The 27753-nt window shown below is 36.6% G+C and overlaps 1 protein-coding gene across 3 annotated transcripts in view; it reads right to left on the bottom strand.

Annotated features, from left to right (window-relative positions):
- The window catches only part of LOC106882289 (zinc metalloproteinase nas-13), a 62916-nt gene that overhangs the window by 8695 nt on the left and 26468 nt on the right, over nt 1-27753 (bottom strand). For all 3 annotated transcript variants that reach the window (XM_089349444.1, XM_089349445.1, XM_089349446.1), the window contains 9 exons: nt 24890-24992; nt 22738-22826; nt 21692-21815; nt 13935-14001; nt 13403-13606; nt 10471-10597; nt 5404-5502; nt 1484-1528; nt 1007-1141 (listed from right to left, as the gene is read on the bottom strand). In XM_089349444.1, the coding sequence (XP_089205570.1) occupies nt 1007-1141; nt 1484-1528; nt 5404-5502; nt 10471-10597; nt 13403-13606; nt 13935-14001; nt 21692-21815; nt 22738-22826; nt 24890-24992 (993 nt within the window). The remainder of the gene's footprint in view (nt 1-1006; nt 1142-1483; nt 1529-5403; nt 5503-10470; nt 10598-13402; nt 13607-13934; nt 14002-21691; nt 21816-22737; nt 22827-24889; nt 24993-27753) is intronic.

Here is a 27753-nt window from a genome sequence, read left to right as displayed (position 1 = left end):
ATTATAATTAGGTAATGATAATTCTATCACATCTGAATTATCAAAGCAGGAAAAAATTATTGGCAAGTCTAAAAGCAGGACAAGATAATTGCAGCAACTACCAGATATTATAATTGCTTATAGCTGCAATAACTGTTTGAATGTGAGGAATGCATAGAGTTTGTCCAAAACTTTAATTTTGTCCTTCAATTCCCATTAAAGTGTTGTATTAAAAGCATCAAGATAAACATTAAGCATTACAGAGAGAAGAACATTGAAAACCAAGAGAGTTAAGTCATTGCTTCTGTAAAGGACAACTTAGGAATATTAAATCAAATAGGAAATAGCTATTTTATATGAAGTAAATAATAAATCATCCAAGTGCAATATGCTAGTCATATTGCACTTAAAAAATTTCCACTATTCCTCTCTCACACCCACAGCTTTGCGTATACTAAATATATGGCTCATATTTTGTATTCTAAGACATATTTCTTCACATTTAATTTTTTTATGATGATATTGAAAAAGTGAGTGGATGGTATTACATATCACTCAACCAGCTTACATAGCAACAACAATCCACTTATACATACCAGTTATGTTTTCTGTATTATTGTTTCCTTGAATTCATTAGACTCTGTTAACCAATCCAACCCATGCTAGCATGGAACATGAACATTAAATGATGATGATCTCACTTTCTATATCTCTCTTTCCAAATCTCACTAACACGTTATATCATTCTTGTTCTTCAAAAAGTATTATTATTTCTGTATTATTTCATCAAAGTTGTGTTTGCCTTTCACCCTTTCAAGATCAATATAATAAGCACCAGTCAAGTACTGGGGTTGGTGAAATCAACTAGCCCACCTCCAAAATTTTAAGCCTTATGCATATAATAGAAAAGATTAATATTATTATTATTGTTGTTGTTGTTATTATTATTGGATGAGTGGGATGTGAGTGATGATATTTTCAATTCACTAGGCTTAATCAAACAGACTGAAAAATTATTTCACTTTACCTTCGACCTTTTCATCTTTTCCACCTTTGCATTTACCACAGGATTTTTCACAGTTTTCTAACATGTATAAAGGATTCAGTTTACATTCATTCATCTGAGCCCATACTGCACATGACCTATGGTAGTCTCTACAAACTGTAATCAAAACAAAAAAACATTATTCATGCTGCATTGAGACATTTTCCTTTATATGCAGCTTCTTCAGCTGATAAGATGCCTGTCTATCATCTCAATGTGACTTTGGCAAATGAGTAAAGAGATGTGACTCTCTTAGAGTTAACATATATAAACAACAAATATTTATATTGTTGAAAACTATTTCATTACACTTGCAGTATTAAACTTGAATCTTCCAATGAGCAACATTGCTATGCACTAGTTCTTGAGTAAAGTTATTCTTAGCTACTTGGTGCCTCAGAAGCTTAGATAAAATTCAGTAATATCAGTAGTTACTTCAACATTAAAGAATTGACTTACTCTCTTCTTCTTTAGGTTCAGTTACACCTCCATTACCACTTGTATCTGTAATAATCAATCAATTGTAATAATAATTGTAATAATGATAATAATAACAATAATAATAATAATAATAATAATAATAATAATAATAGCTTGCAGGACCCGTGAATATTTCACAAAATTAATAGCACACCTATTGGGTTATTCCTGAAAATTTTATCCAAAAAACCTGAAAGTGTAGCTTGTGTTGTCTCTATCAAAAGTTAGTCTCTCATCTGCTAGTCATTGAAAAATGAAGGAAGCTGGAATACAATGATTACTTAACACACTTTATATGTACACTTTATATACTTTATGCACAATTTCATAGACTTAATACGCAGCACTCGTAAATATTCACTCTTATTTTTCCATTTTCCCCATAAACAAAATACAGACTGTCCTCATTTAACGACCGAGTTACGTTCCAACAGCCCCGTCGTTAAGCAAATTCGTCGTTAAACGAATATTCATAGTGCACGTATATTTTTTTATAGGTATAGTGTACTGTACGTACATATAAAAACAGAATACCGTACTGTATAAAGTATATGTAGTACAGGATCAAGAATCACTAATATAAATTGTTGAAAAATTCATAAGTAACAGTAAGATTATCACAAGGAAAACCTTAAAAGTTAGGATATGGATACTGTAGCTCAGACATCGTAAGTATGTTTGTGATTCCAGGCCCAGAACATAAGATGCATAATAAACCTTTCTCAGCATTATATAGAAAAGGTGAAAAGGTTTAAAGGAAACTCAAACATAATAACTTTGTTTTACTTTGGATAAAGATTACAAAAGCAACTCATTCTTGACATCAAAATGCATGAAAAATCCCGTCAGTGTTGTTTGCTTTGTTATCTTCTTTTTTTCGTCATAAGTTTCTCGATAACATCGTCATAAATTTCTCGAAAACACGTTCTCGTACAGCGCACAATACGACGGTCAAAGTTTTTAAGTTTTTATACTTTGTAAAATATGTAATGACGGCTCGTAAAGTTCGTCGTATCTCCGAGTGGTCGTTAAATAGGTAGGTCGTTAAATGATGTCAGTTTGTAAAGTATCCCAATCATATGATACAACCTTTAGTTAAGTTGCATTTATCTGACACGTAAATAAGCGTGAATATTTCACAGAAATGCACTTATGCGCATGTACTAAGTGACAGGTAATATAGAAAATACACTTTTCACTATCCAATCACCACCACCTCCAAGATAATGATAATAATAAAGTGTACGATAGAGCCTTATTCTTGGATAGTGGAATGCATGAAACTATTTAGTTTAGTCAATAACATTATTCTTCAGGTGTATCCACACAAGACTGAACTGATACCATGAGAAGAGAGGCATTCAAATAAGGAGGATCTGCTAACATGATAGTGCATCATTTGTATTGAATATATATATATATATATATATATATATATATATATTGTACATGACAGCAGTGACATTGCTGTCAGGGGTTGGATATGAACTGGAATTGAAACAATTTAAAATCAACATAAATTTGTTTCTCATAGACAATATTAAACTGTTTGGTTAGAGTGAAAAAACTAGGTAATTTAATTAAAACTGTCCATTTATTTAGCAAAGACATAGGAATGGAATTTGGGATAAAGTGTAGTATAACTTAAGAGAAAAAAAGGTGTCAGTATATATGATAGTGTAATTTGATAGTGAAGTAATGATGGATATTGGGAAGGACAGATATAAGCACTAAGGATTACGAGTCAGCAACATCAAAAAATTTGATTGAATGAACTCTGTGGAAAAGAATACCAGATATGATTAAAATTGGTGCCTCAGCCAAAATTAACTGGAAGAAACATGATATTAACAAATATATGGAATGAGATATGAAGCAGGTATATTCAAATGGAATAGAGAAGAATTCCTGAAGTTTGACAGGTGTAGAAACTCATGACAATGGAGCATTCCACCTTAAAATTTCGTTAATAGGCTTTATGTATTCAGGGAAAACAGAGGAAAGGATGTGATTAGTTACTGGAAACGTAGAGGTAAGAAAATAATCTACAATGATATGTAATTAATCTGCATTGAAGAATCACAGCTCCAGTACGAAAACGGAATTAGAGTGATACAGAAAAAGAATCGCAACACAGACTCTTCAAGCCAAGTTAAGCAATAGAAGACCACCGGGTAGACCAAGAATGAGATAATTGGAGAATATCCATAGTCTCAGTCGAACATGTTTGGGAATCCATCCACAAAGTCTAATAACTATTGCTTTTGATAGGATCCTATTGAGATGTATGAGGGCTCTACTCACACAACCTTTCAGGATTAGTGGACAGGGAAGCTGGGTGAGTTATTTGGGTGGTGTAAAAGTCTCTGATTTGATAAAACTACACTGATAAGGCTGAATATAAGAGCATTAGAAGACAGGAAAAGCAGACATATCACAATGGAAGCGTAGTATGCAGACAGTTAATGAGAGATGTGGGTAATAGTGTGACTAGACAAGGGACATGAGACTGGTTGTAAAAATCAGGTCTAAAAGTTGAAACTGAAGGGTTAATCTTGCAGTACAAGAAGAGATACAAGAAGGGATAATCTTGTAGTACAAGAGACAAATTTTGTCATTAACATTGAATTGCTCTTATGTAGACTTTGTGATCAAAAAGGTGAAAGTATTAATCATGTAATGAGTGGACGTAGTAAACATGTACGAAGAGAATACAAAAGGTTGCACAATAATATATTGTACATATCGTTCATTTGAAAGTATATAAAAATATAATACTAATATTAACGACGGAAGCAGTATTAATACCGAATGGCAACCCTTATATCCTACTTAACATGGTTGTATTATTAGAAGGTCGTATACTGTGGTATTCGCCTTGAGAGATTCTCTCAAATAGACGTATGGTGCTGAAAGCACAGATATATATCGTTACCAAAAGAATCGTTTGATATAGGCACTGAAACTGCTGGATCACATTTCTGCGTACATTTCACCGTATGCAAGCCAAATATCACTGCCAGATGATTCCAGTCTGCTAACGATATATATCTCTGATCTTAGCACCACACATTTATATGAGAGGCTCTTTCAAGGCCAAATCCGTAGTATATGACATTCTAAAAATACACCTACGTTATGTAAAAATATAATTTAGACAAGGCTAATAAGTAGCACGATTATCAGCATAATGCAATGGAAGAAAATAAGAATTTAAAATACTGTGGGATCTCAGCATTCTACGTAAATGATTAAGAAAATACCAGATATTGTTATCATCAACAAAGCAGTAAAACGCTGCACAATAATGTATTCAGCGTCTCCGATGAGAACAGAATGTAGATGAAAGAATAAGAAATATTAAGATATACCAAGATGTGGAAAGACAAGTCACAAGAGTGTAATATGAAAAAAGTTAAAACTGCACTATTGAGAGCAGACACATATGATACAGTCATAAAGAAAATCAAATTATATTTGAAGATTAGAACTGAAATTTTAACAGAACTGTCAAAGGAAACTACATTATTAGGAACTGCAAAGAACCTAAAGGATAAAAACAAAATTAATTTCGGTAGGATGTGAAACCAGAACGTAAAAAGTCAGAAAAAAATAACACATAGTATTTTGTTTAATGTTCTAATGATTCTACTAATTCACCACTCAATAGTTTCTCATTTAGATACAAGACCAGCAATTTTTGTGAAGAGGGATTTAATCGATACAAATAATCCCAGTACTTCACTGGTACTTTACCCATCTAAGAGAAGTGAAAGGCAGAGTTGACTTCAGTTAGGTTTGAACTTAAACAGTAAAGAGCCATATGAAATATGGCAAGGCATTGTTCCTAACACAAGCGATTCTCCCAAATGATAACTCATTACTTGTAAAATACATACCTGAACATTTTCTTACAGACTTCTTTAAGTCTGGGCAGTAACATTCACAGTCCTCCGCCACAAAACCATTTCTGGGACAAGACTTTTTCGGACAATTTCCTAGAAATATATAAAGAATTTCTTTTACTTTTGTTCATACAACTACACATGAGAAGAAACCTGTAAGGATTGAGCAGTAGGGGAGGGGAGATGGACAAATTGATATGTTTAATAAAATAAAGACAGCGACATGTATAACGTTTATTATGTACTAGCAGAAATACCCGGCGTTGCCCGGGTTAAAGAGAATAATGAAATCTAAAAACGCCGTCTAGACTACGCATCATCTTTATATATAGAGATGTATATACACACACGCACCCAAACACACGTATATATATATGTATATCAATATAAATATATGAAAGTCAATGAAGTTTCGTAAAAGAAGGTGATCATGTACATACTTTCTTGCTGTTGTGATTATAACACCTCATTGTAAACTATGTTCCTTGTTTTCCCTTGTGGAGCATATACAAATAGGTTTTTTGTTGCTGCCCACTCTTGAGCAGCCAACATACAGTTGTCCATGTGAGAAGCAGGGCTCTTCCAAGAGAAGACCAGCTACAGACAGTGTTTGACCCTGATATTTGTTTATGGACATGGCAAAAGTCACACGAAGGGGGAATTGTAGTCTTCTGAATGTAAAAGGAATGTCTGCTCCTGATGGAGTAAGAGGAATTCTTGGAATAAAGACGTCATCCCTTTTGCACATCCAGAAAGAATGGTAGCCTCGATAACGTGTGACATCATTTTCTAAATAATGCTCATCTGTTATGTTCGGGTTAAAATTTCATCAACATCAAAAATATATGAATTTTCATGGGAGTTATGGCCGTTATGCAAAGAATATAATTCCCAAATTTCATAAAGATCCATTCAGTACTTTTGACGTAGTTTTGGATAAGAAAACAAATGACTAATGTGTGTGTTTGTGTGCATGTGTATGTGTGTGTGATGGGTGTATATATATCTGTATGCATGTATATATGTATATATGTGTACATATTACATGTACATCTATATATATATATACATCTACACATATGTATATATATACATGTATGTATAGATCTATATATATATACATATACATCTATATGTATACATATACATCTATATGTATACATATACATCTATATGTATACATATACATCTCTCTCTCTCTCTCTCTCTCTCTCTCTCTCTCTCTCTCTCTCTCTCTCTGAAAGTATCTGTCATTACAGTATCGAAATGGTGTACATATACATGTATACATATACATCTCTCTCTCTCTCTCTCTCTTTCTGTCTTTCTCTTTCTCTCTTTCTCTCTCTGTGAAAGTATCTGTCACTACAGTATCGAAATGTGATTGTTTCAGTTAGTGGAATAGTTTCATTTTTAAAGTGAAAGTATTTGACATGAGTGCTTTTGTTTCACTTTTGACACGTAATACTTAAATAGTGGAGGAGATATTATGTTGCCGTGTGCTCGAACTCTGCAAGAAGTTAATTTTTTTTTTACTAAAACACAACTGGAACCCTAAGTAAGGCATGTGTAAAATTTGAATGAAATTGGTTGCGTAGTTCTCGAGTTTTAGGGATTCACACAGACAGACAGACAGACAGACAGACAGACAGACAGACAGACAGACAGACAGACAGACAGACAGACAGACAGACAGACAGACAGACAGACAGACAGACAGACATTCTCATTTTTATATATATAGATATACGAATTTGGAACGGTGTTAATTGTAATATTTCGTCTCAGAGAAACGTCTGAAAGAGACTTGTGTATTAAAAACACAGAGCTTGCTCAGCATCACGTCGCTGGATCATCAAACACACTGTTTCTGCTTCATTTGGTCTCTTCAGTGACGAACACTAATAAGTACGTATATTAATTTAGTTCTATCCTGGCCAACTTCCGCATAATTTAGTTAAAGATTTGTTTACTGATTTCCATATTGAAACAAATATTTTTCGGCTTATCTCAGAATGTCCAGTGGTGTTCGTCACTTAGTAAATCAAATGAAGATGACATACTGTGTCTGATGATCCGTCAACATTTTTCTCATCAAGCTATGTGTTTGCTGTTGTTGTTTTTTTTTTAATGCAGAAATCTTTAAGAAGTTTCTCTGGGGCGAAATATCAGTTTGCGCAGTTCTACGTTTTTATATACATCATAAATGTATGTCCTGGGTACCACTTTAAACTGCATCCGGTAGTGGGACCCTGCTTCAGAAAGTTTCAGGGTTTTGAGGAGTGTGGAACTAACTCAGAGCCACTTTTGTTCCAGGTCTATTCTGACCCAGGGTAGTAGCACCAGTTAAGGTCCCAGCTACAGATTAATTAACATGTTATAGAAGAAACTCCAAGCACAAATTCACACTGTCTTGTGAGTATCTTGGAAAAGGAAAAGGCTAGAGGTATCAACCTTGGCAGCAATCTAAGGAGTGGAGTCCCTCAAGCGGACCGATGCCTTCTTTGATACCTTTCTGGCAACTCCAGAATAGGTAGAGCTCTCCAGCCCTGTAAGGTAATTCGCAAGGAGAAGACAACTTCAATGTTAAACCTACAGTTTGCTGATCTCTGCAACTAGCTTAGCCAGCTGAGTCACTGTGGCCACATCTCCAAGTCTAAAGAATGCGAGTGGAGTGTGCGAACTGATTCCCACTTTAAAATTACTAAGCGCCGGTAAGGAGAAAATCCCACTAGTAATGGAGACGAAAATGACAGATACTTGATGATTCTGGCAGTCGCATCAATTCCACATGTAGGCTTTGCCACTCTTTCTCATTATCATCGGACATACATTTTATACACATCGCTATTTTAATCTAATGCCATTTTAAGTGTGTATGTTGATTTAAAATTAAGATGATTTGCAACTTTTTAAACTTATTAAATTATTGATGGAGAATGAAATTAAGATGTAAAATTTAAATTGCCATTTCATTAACCTTTAGAGGAGAATCAAAAATTATACTCATGACAGTTTGATAGCAACTGGTCTAAATTGCTTTCTCTTAGTGTAAAAGTGAAACTAAAATAGCAATAGCAATTTTCATTTCTTTCAGTTAATACTCAATCCTAGATTTTGTTTCACACAGAGTCGTTAGAATTTGTAAAAAGAAAATTACAAGCAATGAAAGCAATGTGGGAGCCTTATGCAGTCTCTTAACAAGTTAGAAATCTCGCTCAAATTACACCCTACCATTGTATAAAAGAAAAGATACATTTGATTATGTAGCTCACTGCCAGATTAGTCATTGCTAGAGCGCTTTCCACCTGGAACTACACTACAAAATTTACATAACGTTCTCATCGTGATTTACAACTCTTCGACATCCTGCCACAAAACAAAATATGAAAAATCTATTAGGTAGTTTGCTAACCTTCACTCACCAATGTACAACTACTAACCCTTAAACTTGTTGCTCTTTCTCTCCCCCTCTCATACATATATTCTTTTACTCTTTTATTCTTTTACTCGTTTCAGTCATTTGACTATACCTACTCATTCTGCTTTTATTGCTCTCTTGGGAGCAAACCACCATTTGTTGTTGAAGATGGCTCCCGTCAAAGCCCTCTTAAGTAGCGTGCTAATCCGGTCTCTGAAAACCTGTCTCGACAGCAAAGACGCGTTTAGTTTCCAGTAACCGGGACCCTGCCTATGTGTCTTATCGCAGTCTAGCGTACACGTTACAGGTTTGTAATCCGTGTAGCTGACTATGTGGAATTGTGGACACCCTACGCTTTCTCTATCTACTGTCCCACACAGTATCCTATCTAGATACGATCGCGACGACCAGATGCGGTTGCTCCATGTCCACGTTGGCGTATTCGGGTGGTCGAGTCGGCACCTGTCAGACAGTTGAAAGCGTCTGAGTAGGCCTCTGAGGCATTTGCATCCCCGTCTATTCCTATCTCTACCCACGTAGTCTAGATGCGTGTCCAACGTAGCATTCCAATCCCCCACTAAAAGTAAAGGATGAGACGTTCCTAGGAATACTTCTAGACGTCGAAAGAAATCCGGCCGACCTGTTAAAGGCAGTGCGTAGACTGATACGAGTCGAAAAGCGCACACATTGCTGCAATTGACATCCAGGACAACCAGTCTACCCTCCGGGTCTACGAATACTGTCTTTACTTCGTGATCCAGACACTTCCGGAAAAGTATCGCCGTGCCACTACCGCCCATTCTCGGCAGACAGGGAGAAAAATAAATGTTAAACTGTCCGCCAAACATGGACTTTAGGGCCCGTGGATTATGGAGTTTAGTCTCACTTGTGGCTATGGTTTCTAATTCATGTGACTTTATGTCGTTTAAGAGGTACCTTTGTTTCCAAGGGGACCCCAAGCCACGCGCATTCACACAACCAATCTTGATCATTTATAGATAGATAGATAGATAGAGGGTACTGTTCCGTGGTAACAGTACTGGTAAGATCTCAGGAAAAGTGCTCCATCTGGTGAGAAATAAATATTATCTAATAAGAACAATATATATTTTTATGAGCTACTATTAGTTTCATACGGTATTTTAACACGTCTGGTGTCTCAGCGCAATCTTCAGGATATATATATATCCCGGTGCGTCTACTTTTTTACTTTTGTCATCCCCCTCCCCTGTGTTTCACTTCTCATACCTCATGTCTCAAATATTTGTATGCCAATCCTCTTTTCAATTCACTTCCAGCCCGTATTTTCACTAGTCAACCACCTGCAGAACACCAGCCAAGGAGGGACTGTCAAATACTTGACCTATTTGTAAAAGCAGACAAATTTCCATCAAATCGAAACCAATCGTCTTTTTAAAAAAATGTTAGGACGGCTGAATCGCTTTTGCAGGCTTCCGTCAGAACTCCTCTGAGGTCTAAATAACAACTGTAGCACACAAAATCCAGGCAGATCAACTGCAACCATCTCATCAGACTGGAAATATCTTGCAAATGTCATGAATGCAGCCCTCCTCTCCTTCAGTTAAATCATACAAATCATCGCACACGAAAGAAATATCGATGGGAACCAATTTACTCACCTGAACAGTTATACATTGCGTTGACAAGTTTAACGTCATTAAAACTAAGAATTTTAGCTTTTCCAATAATCCCCTGGAAACGTTTATCTTTGGTTTCAATGGTCCTTTCTCCATTCACAGAGAATTCCTACAAATATATATAAAATAATAACTAAATGCGCCCTTTTAAAGCCTAGCCAGGATCATGGGCCCGTTTTCAATGGCGTATGTGTTCCCCAGCTGGATGGGACGCCAGTCCATCGCAGGGTTGCTCATTTTTGCCAGCTGAGTGAACTGGAGCAACGTGGAATGAAGTGTTTTGCTCAAGAACACAACGCATCGCCCAGTCCAGGAATCGAAACCACAATCTTGCGACCATGATGATGACACCCTAACCACTAAGCCACGCGCCTCCACACAAATATATATAACAACATGTTTAATAACAATTTCTGATATAAGGATGATTAAAGGGAAGAACGTAAAGAGTTTGACAAACACTGCAAACCATTTTGTGCAACGTTCTAACGATTAAAGCCATGGGTTAACAGAATCGTTAGAGAGTTGCAGTATTTGTTTTAGCTCTTTATGTTCCGAGTTTAAAACCCGGGTGAACTTTGCACTTCATCTTTCTGGCGTCAATGAAACAAAAAACTAGTAAAGTACTGAGATCAACTTCATTGACTAACCTCCTCCGAATTCCGGCCCTTATGCCAATATTAGAAATATAAGAAAGTAGTGGGTTAAGGAAATGGCTAGTACTCCAGATAAAATGCCTTGTATTTATCCCGACTCTTTACGTTCAGAGTTCAAATTCTGCCGAGATCAACTTTGTCATTCTTACATTTGGAGGTCGATAAAATAACGGACGAGACAAGTATGGAGTTGATATCGACTGACACCTCCCAACAAAATTGTTAGCCGTGTACCTAAATTAGAAACCACAAGTGGTGATGGTGGTAGTAGTAGTAGTAATAGTAGCAGTAGTGGAGCTGGAAGAATCGTTAGCACGCCGGACAAAATGTTTAGCGACATTTCTTCCAACTTCACGTCACGTTCTGAGTTCAAATTCCGTCAATGTTGACTTTGCTTTTCATCCTTACGGATCCGATAAAATAAATACCAGCTAAGTACTGAGGTCGATGTAATCATCTAGCCCCACACTCACAAAAACAATTTTCAGGCTTTGTGCCTAGAGTAAAATTATTATTAATGCCACCAAGTCCATTCCTTCATTAATGCAATAGAAACGCATACAAACATTTTAGAAAACATGTCACAGCAAGAGAAAAGTTCCATAAAAATGAAGCGCGAAGTAAAGCCATTATACAATTGACTGTGACGTACGGAAAATGTCTTATTTTAAAAATAGTGCATTTAAATGAATAAACATTGTAGCCAGAGTATTCAACAATCACCCGACGTCACGATTCGCTGGAATGTTACCCACGTGACAAAGAAGATTTGACCAATAACGATTTGACATGGAAAGACTATAACCCACGTGATAACAAAATCTGACCAAGCACGACTTCACGTAGAATAGGCCCTAGCGGTGATTTCAACGTTTGGTGCGCTCCTTTCTGATCCCCTTAATCAATATAAAATCGATACACACGCGACTACCAGACAAAGAATATGAAACGACATGGCGGATGGCTGGACCGAGCTAACTTCAACATAATGAACTACCGGTGACAACAAAACAACGACTAGGAGTTAACTTTTTAAATACTACAATTACACTAATATCAGAAACATCCAAACTTTCAATGATGTTTGTCGTTCGTAGTAACAACAGTATTTGTCTTTTGCTTGCATACGAAAATAAAAGTTTGTTGTCAAAAATCTCAATAGATTTCGTCGTCCTCTTCCATGTACATTTGCTGATTTCTGACGCTAGAAAAGGCAGCTGTCAGCAACTTACAGTTGTGACCACATCTCCTGCTCCAAGTACAACATAAATACAAGACTGGTCTAGAAAGCTAAGTGGCTCGTAACTATCTGCCTAATCCATCCTTAAATAAACTACCACACGATTCTTTGAATTCTCAGGGTCCAAAAGCAGTCTTGTTCCACCTAACCTAATTTCTTTCAGAGTCTCTGGGTAAAATGGTTTGTATATTTCTCCGCTGCGAGTAACGGTAGCATAATAAAATTAATCACTCTTTCGTTGGCTTTCAGCATCGAGTCAAACTGTGTTGTTGATAGAAAATCCATCGGCAATAAACATACGTTACATCTAGAGGAGGGGGTTATTATTATCTACTTAAAAATGAAGTAACACTTATTGAACTCAAAATTAATTTCGACTCTCGGTTAATGGAATGATTTTTTTTTTAATAACTCTGTCAGCGAATGAAAAGAAGTGTCCATAGACTTTTTTCTGAGATCACTGAGACTGGCATGACGAAGTTTTCCTCAGGCCAGAGACATATTCTAAATATTTACCGAAGTATAAACTCCGCTACAGAACACTACTAAGAACCAAGTCGTAGGGTTAGCCCTATCCGTTCATCTTTTCAAACCCCTATTCCTGGGAGGGTAGACTCTTCAGGTACCTCCTCCTAGGGTCCTATCAGAAGCAACCGAATCTCCAAACCGAGCCAACCAGTTACCTTAGGTAACCAGTTGGCTTGAAGAATCCATATTGCAGTTCTTTCCAGCGGTATTCTAATCATGTGTCGAATCAGCCAATGGATTAGGTCTCGCTTCTAAGGAAATATATAAATTTCACAATTTTCTATATTTCTAAAAATATAGTGCATTGTTTTCACTCAAAATACACCGAATATTTAAGAAATTACAATCTAAGATATTGATTGATTTTCATTTGGGAATAATACACTACATTTTTTAGATGCGCACAAAACAGCTGCTACATTGAGTAGTGTAATGTATAATATAAAGTCACAGTATTTAGGATGGAATTTTTAAATACTAGTATACTTACATAGGAGCCATAATGCATTATACTTCTATAGTCGTACTTAATACCATACAGGTTCATAGAAGTGTTCGTTCGTTTCTCAAAATTGTAGAAAAGTCTATCGATGACGTTTTTGTTTATGATGGTAACATAGTTATCACGGTCGATTCGGGTCTGCTCATGGAAAAGGCCGATAGCATGACCAAGTTCATGCAATATAATGTCTTTCTATGATGGAAAAGAAAACAGAACGTTAGTTTAGCTGCATAAATAAATAAACCAAGCATGCAGATGTAGGAGAGCACTGCTAAAGTCTAATTTATTTTGATGAGGACAATTCATCAGTTTTGTTTTTGTTTTTTTCCTTCTGACAATTTATTCAAAACCTAACCATTGTTTTAAAGACTGTTTTGAAATGTAAAAAAGTTTTGCAAATATTATAACAAAATAAAATATCACATATTACAACATCTAACTTAGGGTACCATGCGTTGCTTGAATTGGATATTTTAAAGTTGGAGAATCATAGAATGATTAAAACTAGCACAAAACTTACCACTCGGCAATTCTTTGCAAGTAAAACGTCTTGGGATGTGGGTTGCATTCCGATGAAAGAACTACACCTTTTAAAGAAATATATTTTTGGGTATAAAAATTCATGTCCAGTTAAACATATTTTAATACGGTAAGGGCTATATGTACATAAAACATTCTATACTGTAAAGAATGTACAAAATATTTCATATTGAGAAAGATGTATATAATGCTATCCAATGCAATAGAAATATATAAAATACTCCACACAGTGAAGAATATATAAAATTTCACATATTGAAAAATGTTTGAAATACTCTACAGTGAAGGAAGTATAAAATATATGGGAATTCCAGGTTTTACTGTCCAATAGAGATATTTTTCAAAATAAATACTTGGCGGTTCAATTTATACGTGATAAAGTGTATGCAACATTCCCGTAATATTTTATACATTTACAAGATGTTTTATTAGTGAGGCTTTGAGGAGTGATGAGAAGTTAGGGTTTGGTTTTAGGGCTTATGGTAACGATCTCCCAATCTTTTCACGGGTAAGGACACTTTTATTTAAATGAATTTTCCTAAGGACCCAGTCTTTTGAAAGGTCTGTCTACTTAAACCGATTTTATTAACGACAAATTCGCTTTCTTAGTCACATTCTTCAATATTTGTAACTGAACAATTATACGTAACTTAGCAAATATACATTTCACATTGAAGCCTTTTAAAATTTTAAACACACTTCACGGCCTCCCAGTAGTGCATTTGTGGACTAAAGAATCTGTAGTCCTCATTTGGGAACCGCTGCTCTAGGATGAGTGGTTAAGGTGAGCGCTTTTGCGATAGCAATATGAAAAACTCTCGGATTCCTGGAAAAAGTGGGATGGTCATGATTGGAAGACTATAGTCGTGTCAAAATTTCTTTGCGCTTGACCAATACATTTAATACATGCGCAAAATCTCAAATGAATTGGACTTTCTGGCATTTGTTTAAGAAAAATTTCTGCATTGGGAGCGAAGTATAAAATATTATATAAAAGAAAAAAAAGAATGTTTAAAATACTCCATACTATTTATTCCTCGACTAATTTAATCAGTAGGATAATTTATTAGTAGTAATACGACCTAACCAGCAATAATTGCATCTTAGGGTCGCTTATACCACGTTTCCTAACCATACTATCTGCTATTTCTTTGTCTGGCCCTCTTCAACAAAAATGCTTCATAGAATAAACAAAAGAAGTTTCTTTATAATGAGTAATATCTCAGCTTGCCACATCAGAAAACAATCTAAATAGTTAGATTCTGGATTTGTGGTCCTTTGATCGAAGCGACGCAAAGGTTGAGTGTAAGATAATTGTTAAGCAGTATTAATTTCATTTCACAATATTGAAGTCAAATGTGTTGTGCACTGAACCCTTCCCATTCCATTTAGCTAGCAGCTGAGTAGATGCATACATGAGCAAGGTAAGGATGTTTTCGTACTGGGAATGAATCGATACAAATAAATTACGTCTGTGTACAGTCTCACATACAAATTCTCTCAAAGTTGTCAGTGCACAGGTGTGGCTGTGTAGTAAGAAACTTGCTTTCCAACCACATGGTTCCGAGTTCAGTCTCACTGCGTGTCACCTTTTGGGGGAGGGGCCAGTCGATTAGATGGACCCCAGTAAGCAAGTGGTACTTAATTTATCGACCCCGAAAGGATGAAAGGCAAAGTCGACCTCGGTGGAATTTGAACTCAGACCGTAAAGACATACGAAATACTGCTAAGCATTTCGCCCGGCGTGCTAACGTTCCTCATTTCTTTATTACCTAGTAACAGGTTATACATAGAAAAAAGAATTTTGACAAATACAACACATAAAGACACTACAACACGAGACATAACATAAACTCGGGAAACTAAAAATGCAAAAAGAAATTAGAGTATAGAAGAAATAAAAGAAACGAATGAGAAAATGAAAAATGATATGAGGCGCAATATCCATTCGATCCCCGAAGTCGAGTGGTTACAGTTTTACAGTTTTCCTCTCTTTTCATTCTCATTTTTAACACAAAAAAAGTTCTTTTTTTTCCACTTTTTTCTACGAAAATTTTCGCATTTTTTAATCGTCTTTTTTTTTTCTGAAAATTGTTCATGTTACGTTTAGTATTCCTTGTTTAAAATGTTCTAACCTTGAAAATTCTACCACAGGCAGCATCGAATTAAACAATACCGGCCAGTCAACCATGGTAACCAATTCCCTGAAAGTATTCAAACAAATTCCATACCTTTCGTCGCTTACTATTACACATCTCTTATTTTCCCCAAACCTATCTCTGGGCAACTTTACTCTTATCAAGTTCTTCCACTTATATACGTTTCTCCACCTCTATGTTCTTCTTGTAATAGATCAAAAATCCCTTATACTTATACACCTTCTGGGTTCGTTTTCTTTTTTGCTTCTGGTCTCTCCTTCTGGTGTCTTTTCTACTTCATCCTTGAATTTATACTGCTCTTCACATTTTTTTGCCGTCTCTTCCGCTTCTGTTGCCAATCCCTTTGAGTTTTCCTTAGCTGTTGCTTTTTTTTTTTCCTTTTTTTTTGGGGGGGGGGGCTGACGAACCCGTCACTCCCCTCTTTTGCCACTTTCGTTTCTTCCTTAATCCTCTCCTTCTCTTGCATATTTCTTTTGCTTCTCTTCATTTCGACTTTTGTCTCCATTTTTCTTCTATCTCCTTTTCTCGCACGTTCTCCTCTTTCTCACTCTGCGTCGGTTTACTCTGCTTGGGCTCATACAAGGGGCACTTTGACTTCATGTGCCCCCTTTCTCCGCAAATGTAACAATTGGGTCTACGGCCTTCTACTATCACCTTTAAAGAACTCTCTTCAGCGATCTCAATCTGGTAGGGAAGCCCCTCCACATCCTCCAATGCGGCGAAAATCCACATCTCAACTCCGCACCACTCACCAGCTCGGCGCACCCATCCCCTCCCCCTCATCGCTCCAAGTTCCGGCCGGTCCCCAGTGGCAGCCAGAACAGCTGCCACCAACTACACTGCTTGAATTTCAGGTGGCACTTTTGCTATCCTGATCCGGACATGATGCCCTCCCTTATACGTGGGTAGCATCACCTTGTCCGACCTCAGGACAGCAATGGAGTGTGAGACCGCCTCTTCTTTGGTGGAAAACCTCACCTCCACTGTGCCATATCTCCTCCCTCTGTTGACAAATGTCGCCTTCTTCATAATATCGCCTAGGCATTCCTCCACGTCTTCTTCTGACAGCTTTTCTATTTTATTTGTAACAACCGCTTGCGTGCGGTGCACCACCGTCTTTTCACTCTTCTCGTTCAATGATTCCTGTGGGAGGACCAGCTTAATGGCGTCTCCCTCCTTCACAAATTGTTCACTTTTCTCGATTTCCTCTCTGTTGATTTTTACGTTTCTTGCTTCTAGCGACATAGCTGCCTTTGCCGCAGCGGTTTTTTCCGTAGCTTTCCATGCTACGCTTTTCCTCACCTACAATGGGGAGAAAAAAGATCTTTTTTAAAACGGGGGCCACATTTTTCATTAATGTTTTATGTAGTGTTTTTGGTACCGAAAGACTTTCAAACTTCGTATACTTATCTATTTTGTGTTATAGAACAGAAAAATATTTTTGTATTCGAATTTATTTCATGTAAAAAATTGTCTTATTTCGATAATTTCAACCAATCACTGACAAGTATTCAGTTGTTTATATTTACTCCTTTGGCTGATTAAGCGGTGTAAAGCGTATTTAATTTCCATAGCTTCGTTTTGCTTTTTTCTTTTTAAATTTGCTGTTTTACCCTAACCCTATCACCGATAGAATTGTTTCAGAATCGTTTGTTTATGTATATCGGCTGAATGGACGTCAGTGATTGGTTGAAATTACAGAAATACGACAACTTTAACATGGAATAACTTAGGGATTTCTTTTTTTTTAAGAAGACTAAGAGAAAAAGCTGTTTTATATGACACATTCTACCAGTGTTCCAAATTTCAAAGTGTTTCGTTAATGAAAAATGTGGCCCCCGTTTTAAAAAAGATCCGAGAAAAAGAGCAAAAACAATAACAGCAAATAACAACAACACGCGCGAGTCGCTTCAACAGTAAATAATAACAGTAGTAACAACAGCAGACACAAACACACTAACCTTCTCTCGCACCGTGGTCACAAATGACTAACTATACAAAATGGCGTGCTAACGTTTCTTATTTCTTTATTTCCCATAAAGGGTATACACAGATATTAGTACAACACATGTGGGGACATACAAAAATAACACAGACAAATAAATAAATATAAAAATTAAAATTAAAAGCGTATGATGTACATGCATGATAACAATGAAATGAATATGAAAATGGACTACTTGCCCCACCAAGCGGCCTCATTTCTTCCTTTTACCATTTATAAGGTGTGTCCCTTAATATATCCACTCCATGTTCCTTTATTATGTCTATGTACTTCGAACTATCCGGTAACCATTTTTACGTCCGCGTACAGTCTCCAATATTTAACTCCTTTTTATATTTGGATATCACATCCTTTTGGCTTTGAGTCACCTGTACACACAATTGCAAGCCTATAATGTTTATGAATCCCTCCATGTTCACGAATTTCGCCGTTTTCCACCTCCTAACCTCATAAATCAAATCTTCTTGTGCCTCCTCTGTCAACAAATTTTGTAAATCCTGTGATGTCAGTTTGCTTTCTTTTTCTTTTTGTTTTGTAAAAGAGGGGGATGGGTGGGTTTTGTTTCTGCGGGTAGAAGGGTGGGACTGAGCAGGTGTGGGTGGGGTGAGGGTGGTTTGGTGTTCCATCTCGTTCTCTCCTTTCTTTCTCTTTTTCCCAGCTACTGTCTATACTTCTTCCTTTCTCTGCGTTTCCTTCAATATCTCCTCCTGTATTTTTTCTGGCTCTTTTTCCTCTTTTTCTCTTGTTTTCTATGTGGTACAGTGTGCTCTAATGTGGCCTTTCTGGCCACATTTAAAACAACGAGGGACTCTTCCATCCACCTACACTCTTAGAATCGTCTCTCCGATCGACACCGTTTCTACAAGTTCTTCCAGCGTTTCCACTTCCGCTTGAACTATTAGGTCTAGCGTCTTGCCTTTCCATTTTGTTCCTTCTATTTCTGTGGCCTGGATGACGGCCACCTCCTCCTTATTTCAGAGTAGGGCCGCTGTTGCAATCCAAGCCACATCTATATCTGGTGGGATTCCTTCTACCCTAATCTTGGAAGTTTTTCTTCCAAGATTAGTGGGTAGAAGGACCACTTAATCTGTTCTTGCCGTAGTCATTGCTTGTTGCCTTGCCACTTCCTCTGTCCTAAAAGGGACTACAATAGATCCGTATGAATTTCCTCTTCCTACATATTTATCTCTTTCATTACCGAGCATAAAGCCTTTTCAATTACCTCCTCCTTCGCATGTTCCAATCTTCTTTCTTATACACCAAAATCTTTTTTTCCATCTCCTCCAACATCTTCTTGGGTGGTGACAACTTAACGTCACCCACCTCTCTGTGCGCCATTTTACCGTCTTTGTCAATATTTGATAAGTTCACCTGTTTTCTTTTTTCTTTTGTCACTTCTGCAAAGTTCTTTTTACCTAATTCTCTGTCCATCTTTTTTACCGCCCTCATCAGTTCTTCCTCTGAAGAGGACAACTCAGTATCGCTAAGGTCCGAGTAATACATTTTACTTTTTGCCATTATCCTAGCTAACTCTCCTTAAAGCGGGGAGAAAGCACCACCAACAAAACCGCTGCAAAGCAGCGCAAAAACAATTTACAAAGTGTTAAAAAAACACTGACGCAAAATTACAACTGTAAAAATAACTTACAAACACTCAACGGCGTGCTAACGTTTCTGCTAGCTCGCCGCCTTGAAAAGACAAAAATAATATCACAAGAATTATTTTCTCGGAAAAAATAACGGAACGTCTCATTCAGGAACAGTTTTTATATCCTTACTTATTGAATTGCGGGCAGAGTAGAAAAGAATCATTGCAATCGAGTCTATTATCAATATCTATGGAAAAGATGTGAACGATTCAACTCACTTTTACAGTCTTCTAAATTTAATAGGTCCTATAAACATCTCGATAATGAAAACATCTTGTGAGACAGGAGAGCATTGGTTTCAATTTAATGCCCTGTTTCTATAGAAATGCTCTGTTTCTATAACAGGAGGATGAAATGATTTGAACTGTGTCTCGGCATTACTGACCACGTAGCCTTAATTTTACTGTTTCGACCTGTTAATTTACAGCTACTTTATTTTCTCAACTCCTGAAGGATGAAAAGTTGAACACAAAAAGATGCATCTAAATATTGCAAGACGTTTAGGAATTCTCACAATAAAATTTCTCAACGTAATAATTTCTGTATTTTGTCAAAATTGAGTGACAGACGAGTGGACATTTCAAAGAGAGGGCTTGGACGAAATGGACAGTCTTTTATTCTTAGTTTCTTAATCTTGCCCTTTTCTATTTCTTTCACTATAGTCACTAGACGGAGAAAAACTGCATACAATTCCTTAATCCGACTGGATTCTTCCTATATGTAACAACAGTTGTTCAAAATAACTCAACAAGTCAGAAATGGTCGGAAACTTAATGATGTCGTGAAGAACGGGCTCCTGACAGCGTACATCACGGACAAGTCCTGGTGACGACACTGCATTGCTTGATTATTCTGGTCTGGTTCTCCAGAAAATATCGTTTAGTTCTTTGTCTTCAAAAGATGTCAGCTCTTCTATTATCTATTTTCATGATCTTTCTAGCTTCCCTTATCTTCTTTGTGTTATCGAGAAAGATCTTTTCCCAACAGCTTGCGGTTGTAGTATTGCATTCGCTAATGTTATTGATGCAATTATTATTGTTGCTGGTACTGATACTGATATTATTGCTGCTGTTATTGGTACTTTATTTTAACTATCTTGAAAGGCAAAGTTGACCTCGCCGCTGAGTATTTTGTGCACCGCTAACGATTCTACCAATCCACTGCTCTTCATAACTGTTTCTGACATAGGCACAATGTCAGAAACGTGCGGGAGACGTTAATCGATTAAATCGACTTCTGTACATGATAGATTCTTTAATTTATCGACTTGGAATAAGTTCTACCAAAACACATAGTTTCAAATGAAAGAGAAGGTGAAAGTCTTGGATTCGGCAAATGCTTTTTTATATCAATCTGAAAGTATGAAAGTCAGGGTTAAAATCGACAGGATTTCAATTTAATAATAAAAAGCCTGAATGAATACCGCAACGTGTTTGATCCGACGTTCCGGCGTCTATACCAACCAATACTTTTTCTCTTTCAACCATAGGCACGAGGCCTGAAATTTTGTGGGAGGGTGCTAGTCAATTATATCGACCTCTGTGCTCAACTAGTGCTTATTTTATCGGCCCCGAAAGGATGAAAGGCAAAGTGGACCTCGGCAGAATTTAAACTTAGAACGTAAAGTCGGAAAACATGTTGCTAAGCGTTTTGTCTGGTGTACTAACGATTCTGCCTGCTCGTCGCTTTAAATAATTCTTTTTAATACAGGCACAAGGCCTGAAATATTAGGAATGAGGGAGAGTCGATTACATCGACCCACATGGCTCGACTGGATGAAAAGCAAAGTCAACCCCGGCGGCATTTGAACACAGAATGCAAAGTCGAACGAAATGCTTCTAAGCATTTTACCTGGCGTGCTAACGATTCTGCCAGTTTGTTGCCCAAATAGCAACCATTAATATCAACAAAAGTTTCAACTTACCCCATACCGTTTCTGAAGGTAATCTTGTTTTTATCTTGACTGTTAGCTTTCCGGAAACGAAGACACGTTAATGCATTCCAGTCGTCCATTGCATTCTGAACTTCAAGCTTCTGTTCTTTAGTAACTGTCGAAGGATGAAGAAGTGAAGATTATGCACTAATTCAATAATATTTTAATGAAGTAACAATCAAAAATTACAACTCCAAGATTTCATTAGAAAGTTGCAGCCATGTAATCAGTTATAAGGATGATATTGCACATGATATACAATATATACACATATACACTTATATTTATATTTATTATTCTTTAACAAGAATGGTGTTGACAATGACTTCCAAGTTTTGGCCTGTTAGCCTTCATTGGACAGTCCGATGTAGGCTAAACAGGCAGAAACTCCGAAGTTACTCTCAAGGGAGAAAGACCCATCATTACCTTTAATTACATTTTGAAAACTGTTGATGGCAACTACATACATTATACCTATGTATATAACATGTGTGAAGTGGTCAGAGTGTTGCACTCACAATCGCGGTTTTGATTCCCGGACCGGCGGTGCATCGTACTTTTGAATAAAACACTTCATTTCACGTTGCTCCAGCCCACTCGGCTGAAAACGAGTAACAACACCACGGACTGGCATTCCGTTCGGGAGGAATATTGGCTTACTTGCCATGCCAGCGGGATGGCATCATTCGAAAGCTACGACAAAGCGATGAAGTGCATTGTGACCAGCGTTGTATAACAGCATCCGACAGTCTGATCGATACGGTGACATATCATGTATGTATATATATATACCCTAATACGTAATGGTTTCAGTAACTTTCATACGATATTTTTGTTGGTTACCAGCAGAATAATGATTTCCGCGACAAGTTAAAAACTAAAGATTGGCGATTCGTAATTTCGCCTTAATTGTTGATGGTTATTACGAACATGATTACAACTCGTCGACCATTAAACCGACACCGACAAAATAGCAACTCGATCAGCTGTGACTACTAAAAAGTATAACAAAATAGTACATCATTGTATAAACTTACAGTAATCTCCATAGGTGTAAGGAATATCCTTGGTTTTCCAGCGAAACATTAAAGGACGGATGGCCTTCCGTTTACTTCGAGTGTTATTTCTAGTAAATCAATAAATTGTAAATTACACTCAAATGAATTTAGACATCACAGATTAAGTTAAAGCTTTAGATATATGCACAAAACGGTAGTCTTTGACGTGTTTTTCTTTTTTCTTTTGAGATATTGGCGACATAAAATGAGATATAACCTGGGGCAAACCGAATTTTCAAAATTTCATTTCGCTAACAACCTTAGAAACAACATTTCTCCGAGAAAGAAAGAAAGAAAGAAAGAAAGAAAGAAAGAGGTAATTTTTAAGGGATTAATCAAGGGAGAAATGGCAGCACCTTTGACTTTTACAGGATCTCTGAAAATGGTGAAGTAAAGGAGGAATAAACTACGGCCTCTCATAGATTGCTGCAGTAGAAAGCAGTGCATCAAGATATCCTCAAACGAAAGACCCGGTCTAAATGCTTGCAACAGAGTGGAATCCACTAAAGGTAGCCAAAGACTAAGTAATGGTGTTAAACCGGGTGACTAATTAGGTCCATCTTGCTAGAATAGATACATTCAATTTCCATCAATCCCATGCCACTCGCAAAACGTGTCAACCCAATGTAGAAGATACACTCCCAAAGTGATGTGTGTACATTGAGATCGAACTTGAGGACACATAATAGCGAAGAGAACTTTTTAACCACAGAGTCGTTCTTGTATCCGATTGAAAGAAACGACAAAAGTTATGGGAGGGGGAACTAATGTAATGAAAGAGTCAAGAAAGAACATGAGTAAATTTAAAGAAAGTTATACAAGAAAATATTTTTTAAATCTTTAATCCTTTGACTTTATATGAATTAATACTTTCAACAATGGATAAAAATTAATCTTATCCAAATCAAAAGAGGCCATACCATCAGTTCTTGTTACTGAATTCTGTGCAATTAAGTTGACGAACGATAAATTCATTAGTACAGTTATTTCCAAATTTTAGTCGCGGCAACCTGTTACTATTTTTTAAAAAGCTGCAGAGCCAATTTTACTGGCAGCCCCCTGCAACCTTAATTTTAATGTCATTAAATGGAACAAAATTCGTTTTAGGGGAGGCATTTTTCGTGCAAAAAAAAGAAACACAGAAAATAAATTATTTTGAAAAGGAGGAATAACGTTTTTTATCAAACAAATTTTCATTAAATTTCATTAAAAGGCATTTTATCACGCAGTACACCAGAATTTTATCGGGGAACCCACACAGAGAAACACTTTAATAAGATAAGATACCGGACCATGTGAATGGATCCTGCTGCCAGAGAACCTTAACCCAGAACTTGAAACAAACGAAGCAATCATTAGTTCTATGTAATATTTCTGCTAACCCTTGTTGATGTTTGGTCACAATAATCGAGCAGATCTATGATCAAAAGCTTATTCACCAAGATTTACCATCAAATAAACGAACGATAAATATTCGGTTATATTAGAAGTTAATTTATTACTGCTAATATTCATAGAAAATTTTATACGTATTGTTTACATCTAATTTAAGTTCGAGTATGAAGAACTACGCAGTGGCGTTGCGTCAGCAATGCAACAAAGGTCGTTACTCTGGGCGCAAAATACCAAAAGTAAAATAATAAAGTAATAATAAGACATATAACTGTCCACTGGCGGTGGTGTAGCGTAGGGTGTGCTAACTGTACAGGGCAACCAATTTATATTGGTATATTTTAAATAAAGTAGGCGGCTAATTTAGCAACGACAAGAGAGGCCAAAACCCACGCTACATCCACGGGTTAGGGAATGCGCCTTACGTCACTGGATCTACAAAATAGCAACACGATCAGTACAAATTAATTATGGCGTCTGCCATGAAATGTAAACCTTATACACATTTTATTGATAATGGGAATTGCATATATTTGTACCATGCTAGATCTTGAGTGTGGTACTGATATAGTCGCCTGAGATAAGCCTATTACAATCAAAGAGGTTACATTTGATATCGTAACCAGAAAAGACGAAACTAAGATTAATATATTTCCTCTTGCGTTAGCCACTTACACTATACTAATAAGGTATGTTAACAAATAAAATTTTAATAAAATATAGATATATATGTAATCACCTCTGCATCATGAGCTCTCGCCAAACATCAATAGTAAACATCATATCCATTTCGGTTTTCACAATTCCGTTGCTTGAATCGTACATAAAATCCATCTCTCTGCCTAAAATGAAATCAATTTGAAAAGAAATCAATTGTAGATACATTATTAGTTTTAACAGTCATAAAATCTACTGCGCCAAGAAGATTTCCCAAATGTATGACATTGTTTAATGAATCGCTTTAAACAAGCAATTTAGATCAGCAGTAGCAAACCTTTTTCACGGTACAGATATTACGGATAGAGAAAAATATATTCGTACACAATTTTTCATTTTAGGTTATTAAAGAAATTAAGCTATTTCACAAAAAATATGTATTAGAACAGACGTCTTTAGAATGTTATGCAGATTCTGGTTTTGTATTAAATAATGGTAAGTGGTGAAAAGGTAGGAATTGCATCTCTCATCAATACAACCAACTCGGGAAGGTGATCGCTTGCTTTAGTTTGTATTTGCTTTTATTCAGTCCCTGCCGAGAAGCCCTTCTCCCAGAAGTATGTATTATGAAATAGAACCAACATTTTAGATATCTCAACAACCAGCCTTTTCATTTCAATCACTTCATTAAACATCATAACTAAAGATACTTTCATAGTTTATACAGAGTGTTTTTATTTCTGCACCATGTTTCACTACAAACGTTGAATCTCGGCCTATTTAGGAGTATTCGGCGTATCAATATCTACATGAAATAGATTTAACACCCTACCTGATAGTTCTATCAGCATCACTCTGAAGGAAAGTATTTTCTGTCTTAAAGATCAAAAGGCGAAAATGATCCATCATGATCTATAGATGCTGCTATAGTCCTCAAATTCTGTATCCATCAAAGTTCCGGTGTATAAGCAAAATAGAGAAGGGTAACTGCTTAACATTTTCTTCTTAAAGCCTTAACGGAACTTGAAATCTCTGGATCTTGCTAATTACAAGGGGAGTTGTGATTGTTCTTCTATTCTTTTTCTTGAGGTGATATGTTTTCAAAAATAGAAGCTATATAGCCCAATATGGTGATCCACTTCGTGTCATCGAAGGAAGTCACATAGACTTTGTATTGACGAGAAATACGAAGACCTTACTGTGAATTCTGATGCAGACAGAACATATTTCGTGAACACCACTACACCTGACAGAATACCCATCATTGATGCAGTCTCTTCAGTAGTTAGGGAAATACATTCGACTCAAAGAATTCTAATGTTAACAAGGAAATCATTAATTTTGTGGAAAATAGCCTCCCCTTTGGTTTCCTCTCCAATGCCAATACAACATAGACAACGTTCAGAATCATAGGAAATAGACGTGATGAAGAACCTATGTACGGTTCTAGATTTAAGATATTAGGAACTATATACATTATTTACATCATCTACATTATTTACATAAGACGGATATTTGTCCTCATCTTGTTTGTTGCTAACGCAACGTTTTGGCTGATATACCCTCCAGCCTTCATCAGGTGTCTTGGGGAAATTTCGAACCTGGGTTCTCATTCCTTAGCCACTACGCCATATGCCCACAGGCATATGGCGTAGTGGTTAAAAGCGCGGGCTACTAACCCCAAGAGTCTGAGTTCGATTCCAAGCAGTGACCTGAACAATAATAATAACAACAACAATAATAATAATAATAATAATAATAACATCGAAAAATACCTTAGGAATGAGAACCTAGGTTCGAAATTTCCCCAAGACACATGATGAAGGCTGGAGGGTATAACAGCCGAAACGTTGTGTTAACAACAAACAAAATGAGGACAAATATCCGTCTAGTGTAAATAATGTAAGCTATGTACGATTAGTTATGACTGTCCTTTCACCCATATGGTGCATTTCATAACACGCGAATAGTTCTTTTAAAATTTTGCAGAAACCATCAGCTCTTAGTCTCATCGTGTTGTTTATTATACGACAGTCATATATCATAAATGAATTACAAAATATCTGCTAGATCAGTCTATGGTACAGTGCATGGATGGTTATTACCATTATCGTTGCTTCAAACTTGCTTAAAATTTTACGATGCAGTGCGATAGAAAACCATTCATCCAATAGTCGAGACTCAGGTGGAAAACATAGACGGGTAATTATGCAGAAGGATTTTCACGCCAAAAACGGTCGATTACTATTTTCCCTAAATTTCTCGAGGGCAAAATCTCCAATGAGATTTGGTGAAAATAGGATCAATATGTCAGAGAATGTTGTTGCTTGTGACTATTTCAATTACGCAAGTGATATTGGAAATGACTACAACAAGACGATAGTTAGAAGAGTTAGCTTACTTGGAAATGAGACACACTAACATTTTTCCAATTATCAGAGCGTGAACCTGGTGGAGTTGAAAAGGATAGTTTTAGAAAAGATTTGCCAAGTGGGGACTGTGTGGTATTGCATGTAGGAAAGCAAATGTGGAAATGTTCTCAGTGGGAGTACAGCTTTCAGACCCTATAAGGCTGAAAAGTTGAAGGAAGCTGAATTCTACTAAGTTGGTAGATATTCTTTCGATAAAGAACAAAACATATTGACTGTAATTTGAGAGGCGAGAGAGTTTGTGGTCTGTGCAAAGAAATCGAGCACAGTTCGCATTTTGGACGAGAATCTTGCATAAGCCTTGGGGATGGTAAAAGCCGTCCAGTTTATAGGAGTGTCTGATTTTGTATAAACAGAACTATAGTGTTGGTAACATATAGGTCTTTTGAAGAGGTAGTTGTTCAAAACGGAAGTATCTTTTGCTCTTGATTGAGATTCGGGTTTTGTTATGTTATCAGAGGATGGTCGCATAAAAATAGTAACTTCCCGTTGTAGGGATGGTAAACGTCGACATAAT

This window comes from Octopus bimaculoides, chromosome 3, assembly GCF_046866305.1.
Source record: "Octopus bimaculoides isolate indiv1 chromosome 3, ASM4686630v1, whole genome shotgun sequence".
In the NCBI taxonomy this organism is placed as follows: Eukaryota; Metazoa; Mollusca; class Cephalopoda; order Octopoda; family Octopodidae; genus Octopus; species Octopus bimaculoides.
Note: the sequence above shows the minus strand (reverse complement) of the source record. Positions and strands in the feature narration are given on the sequence as shown.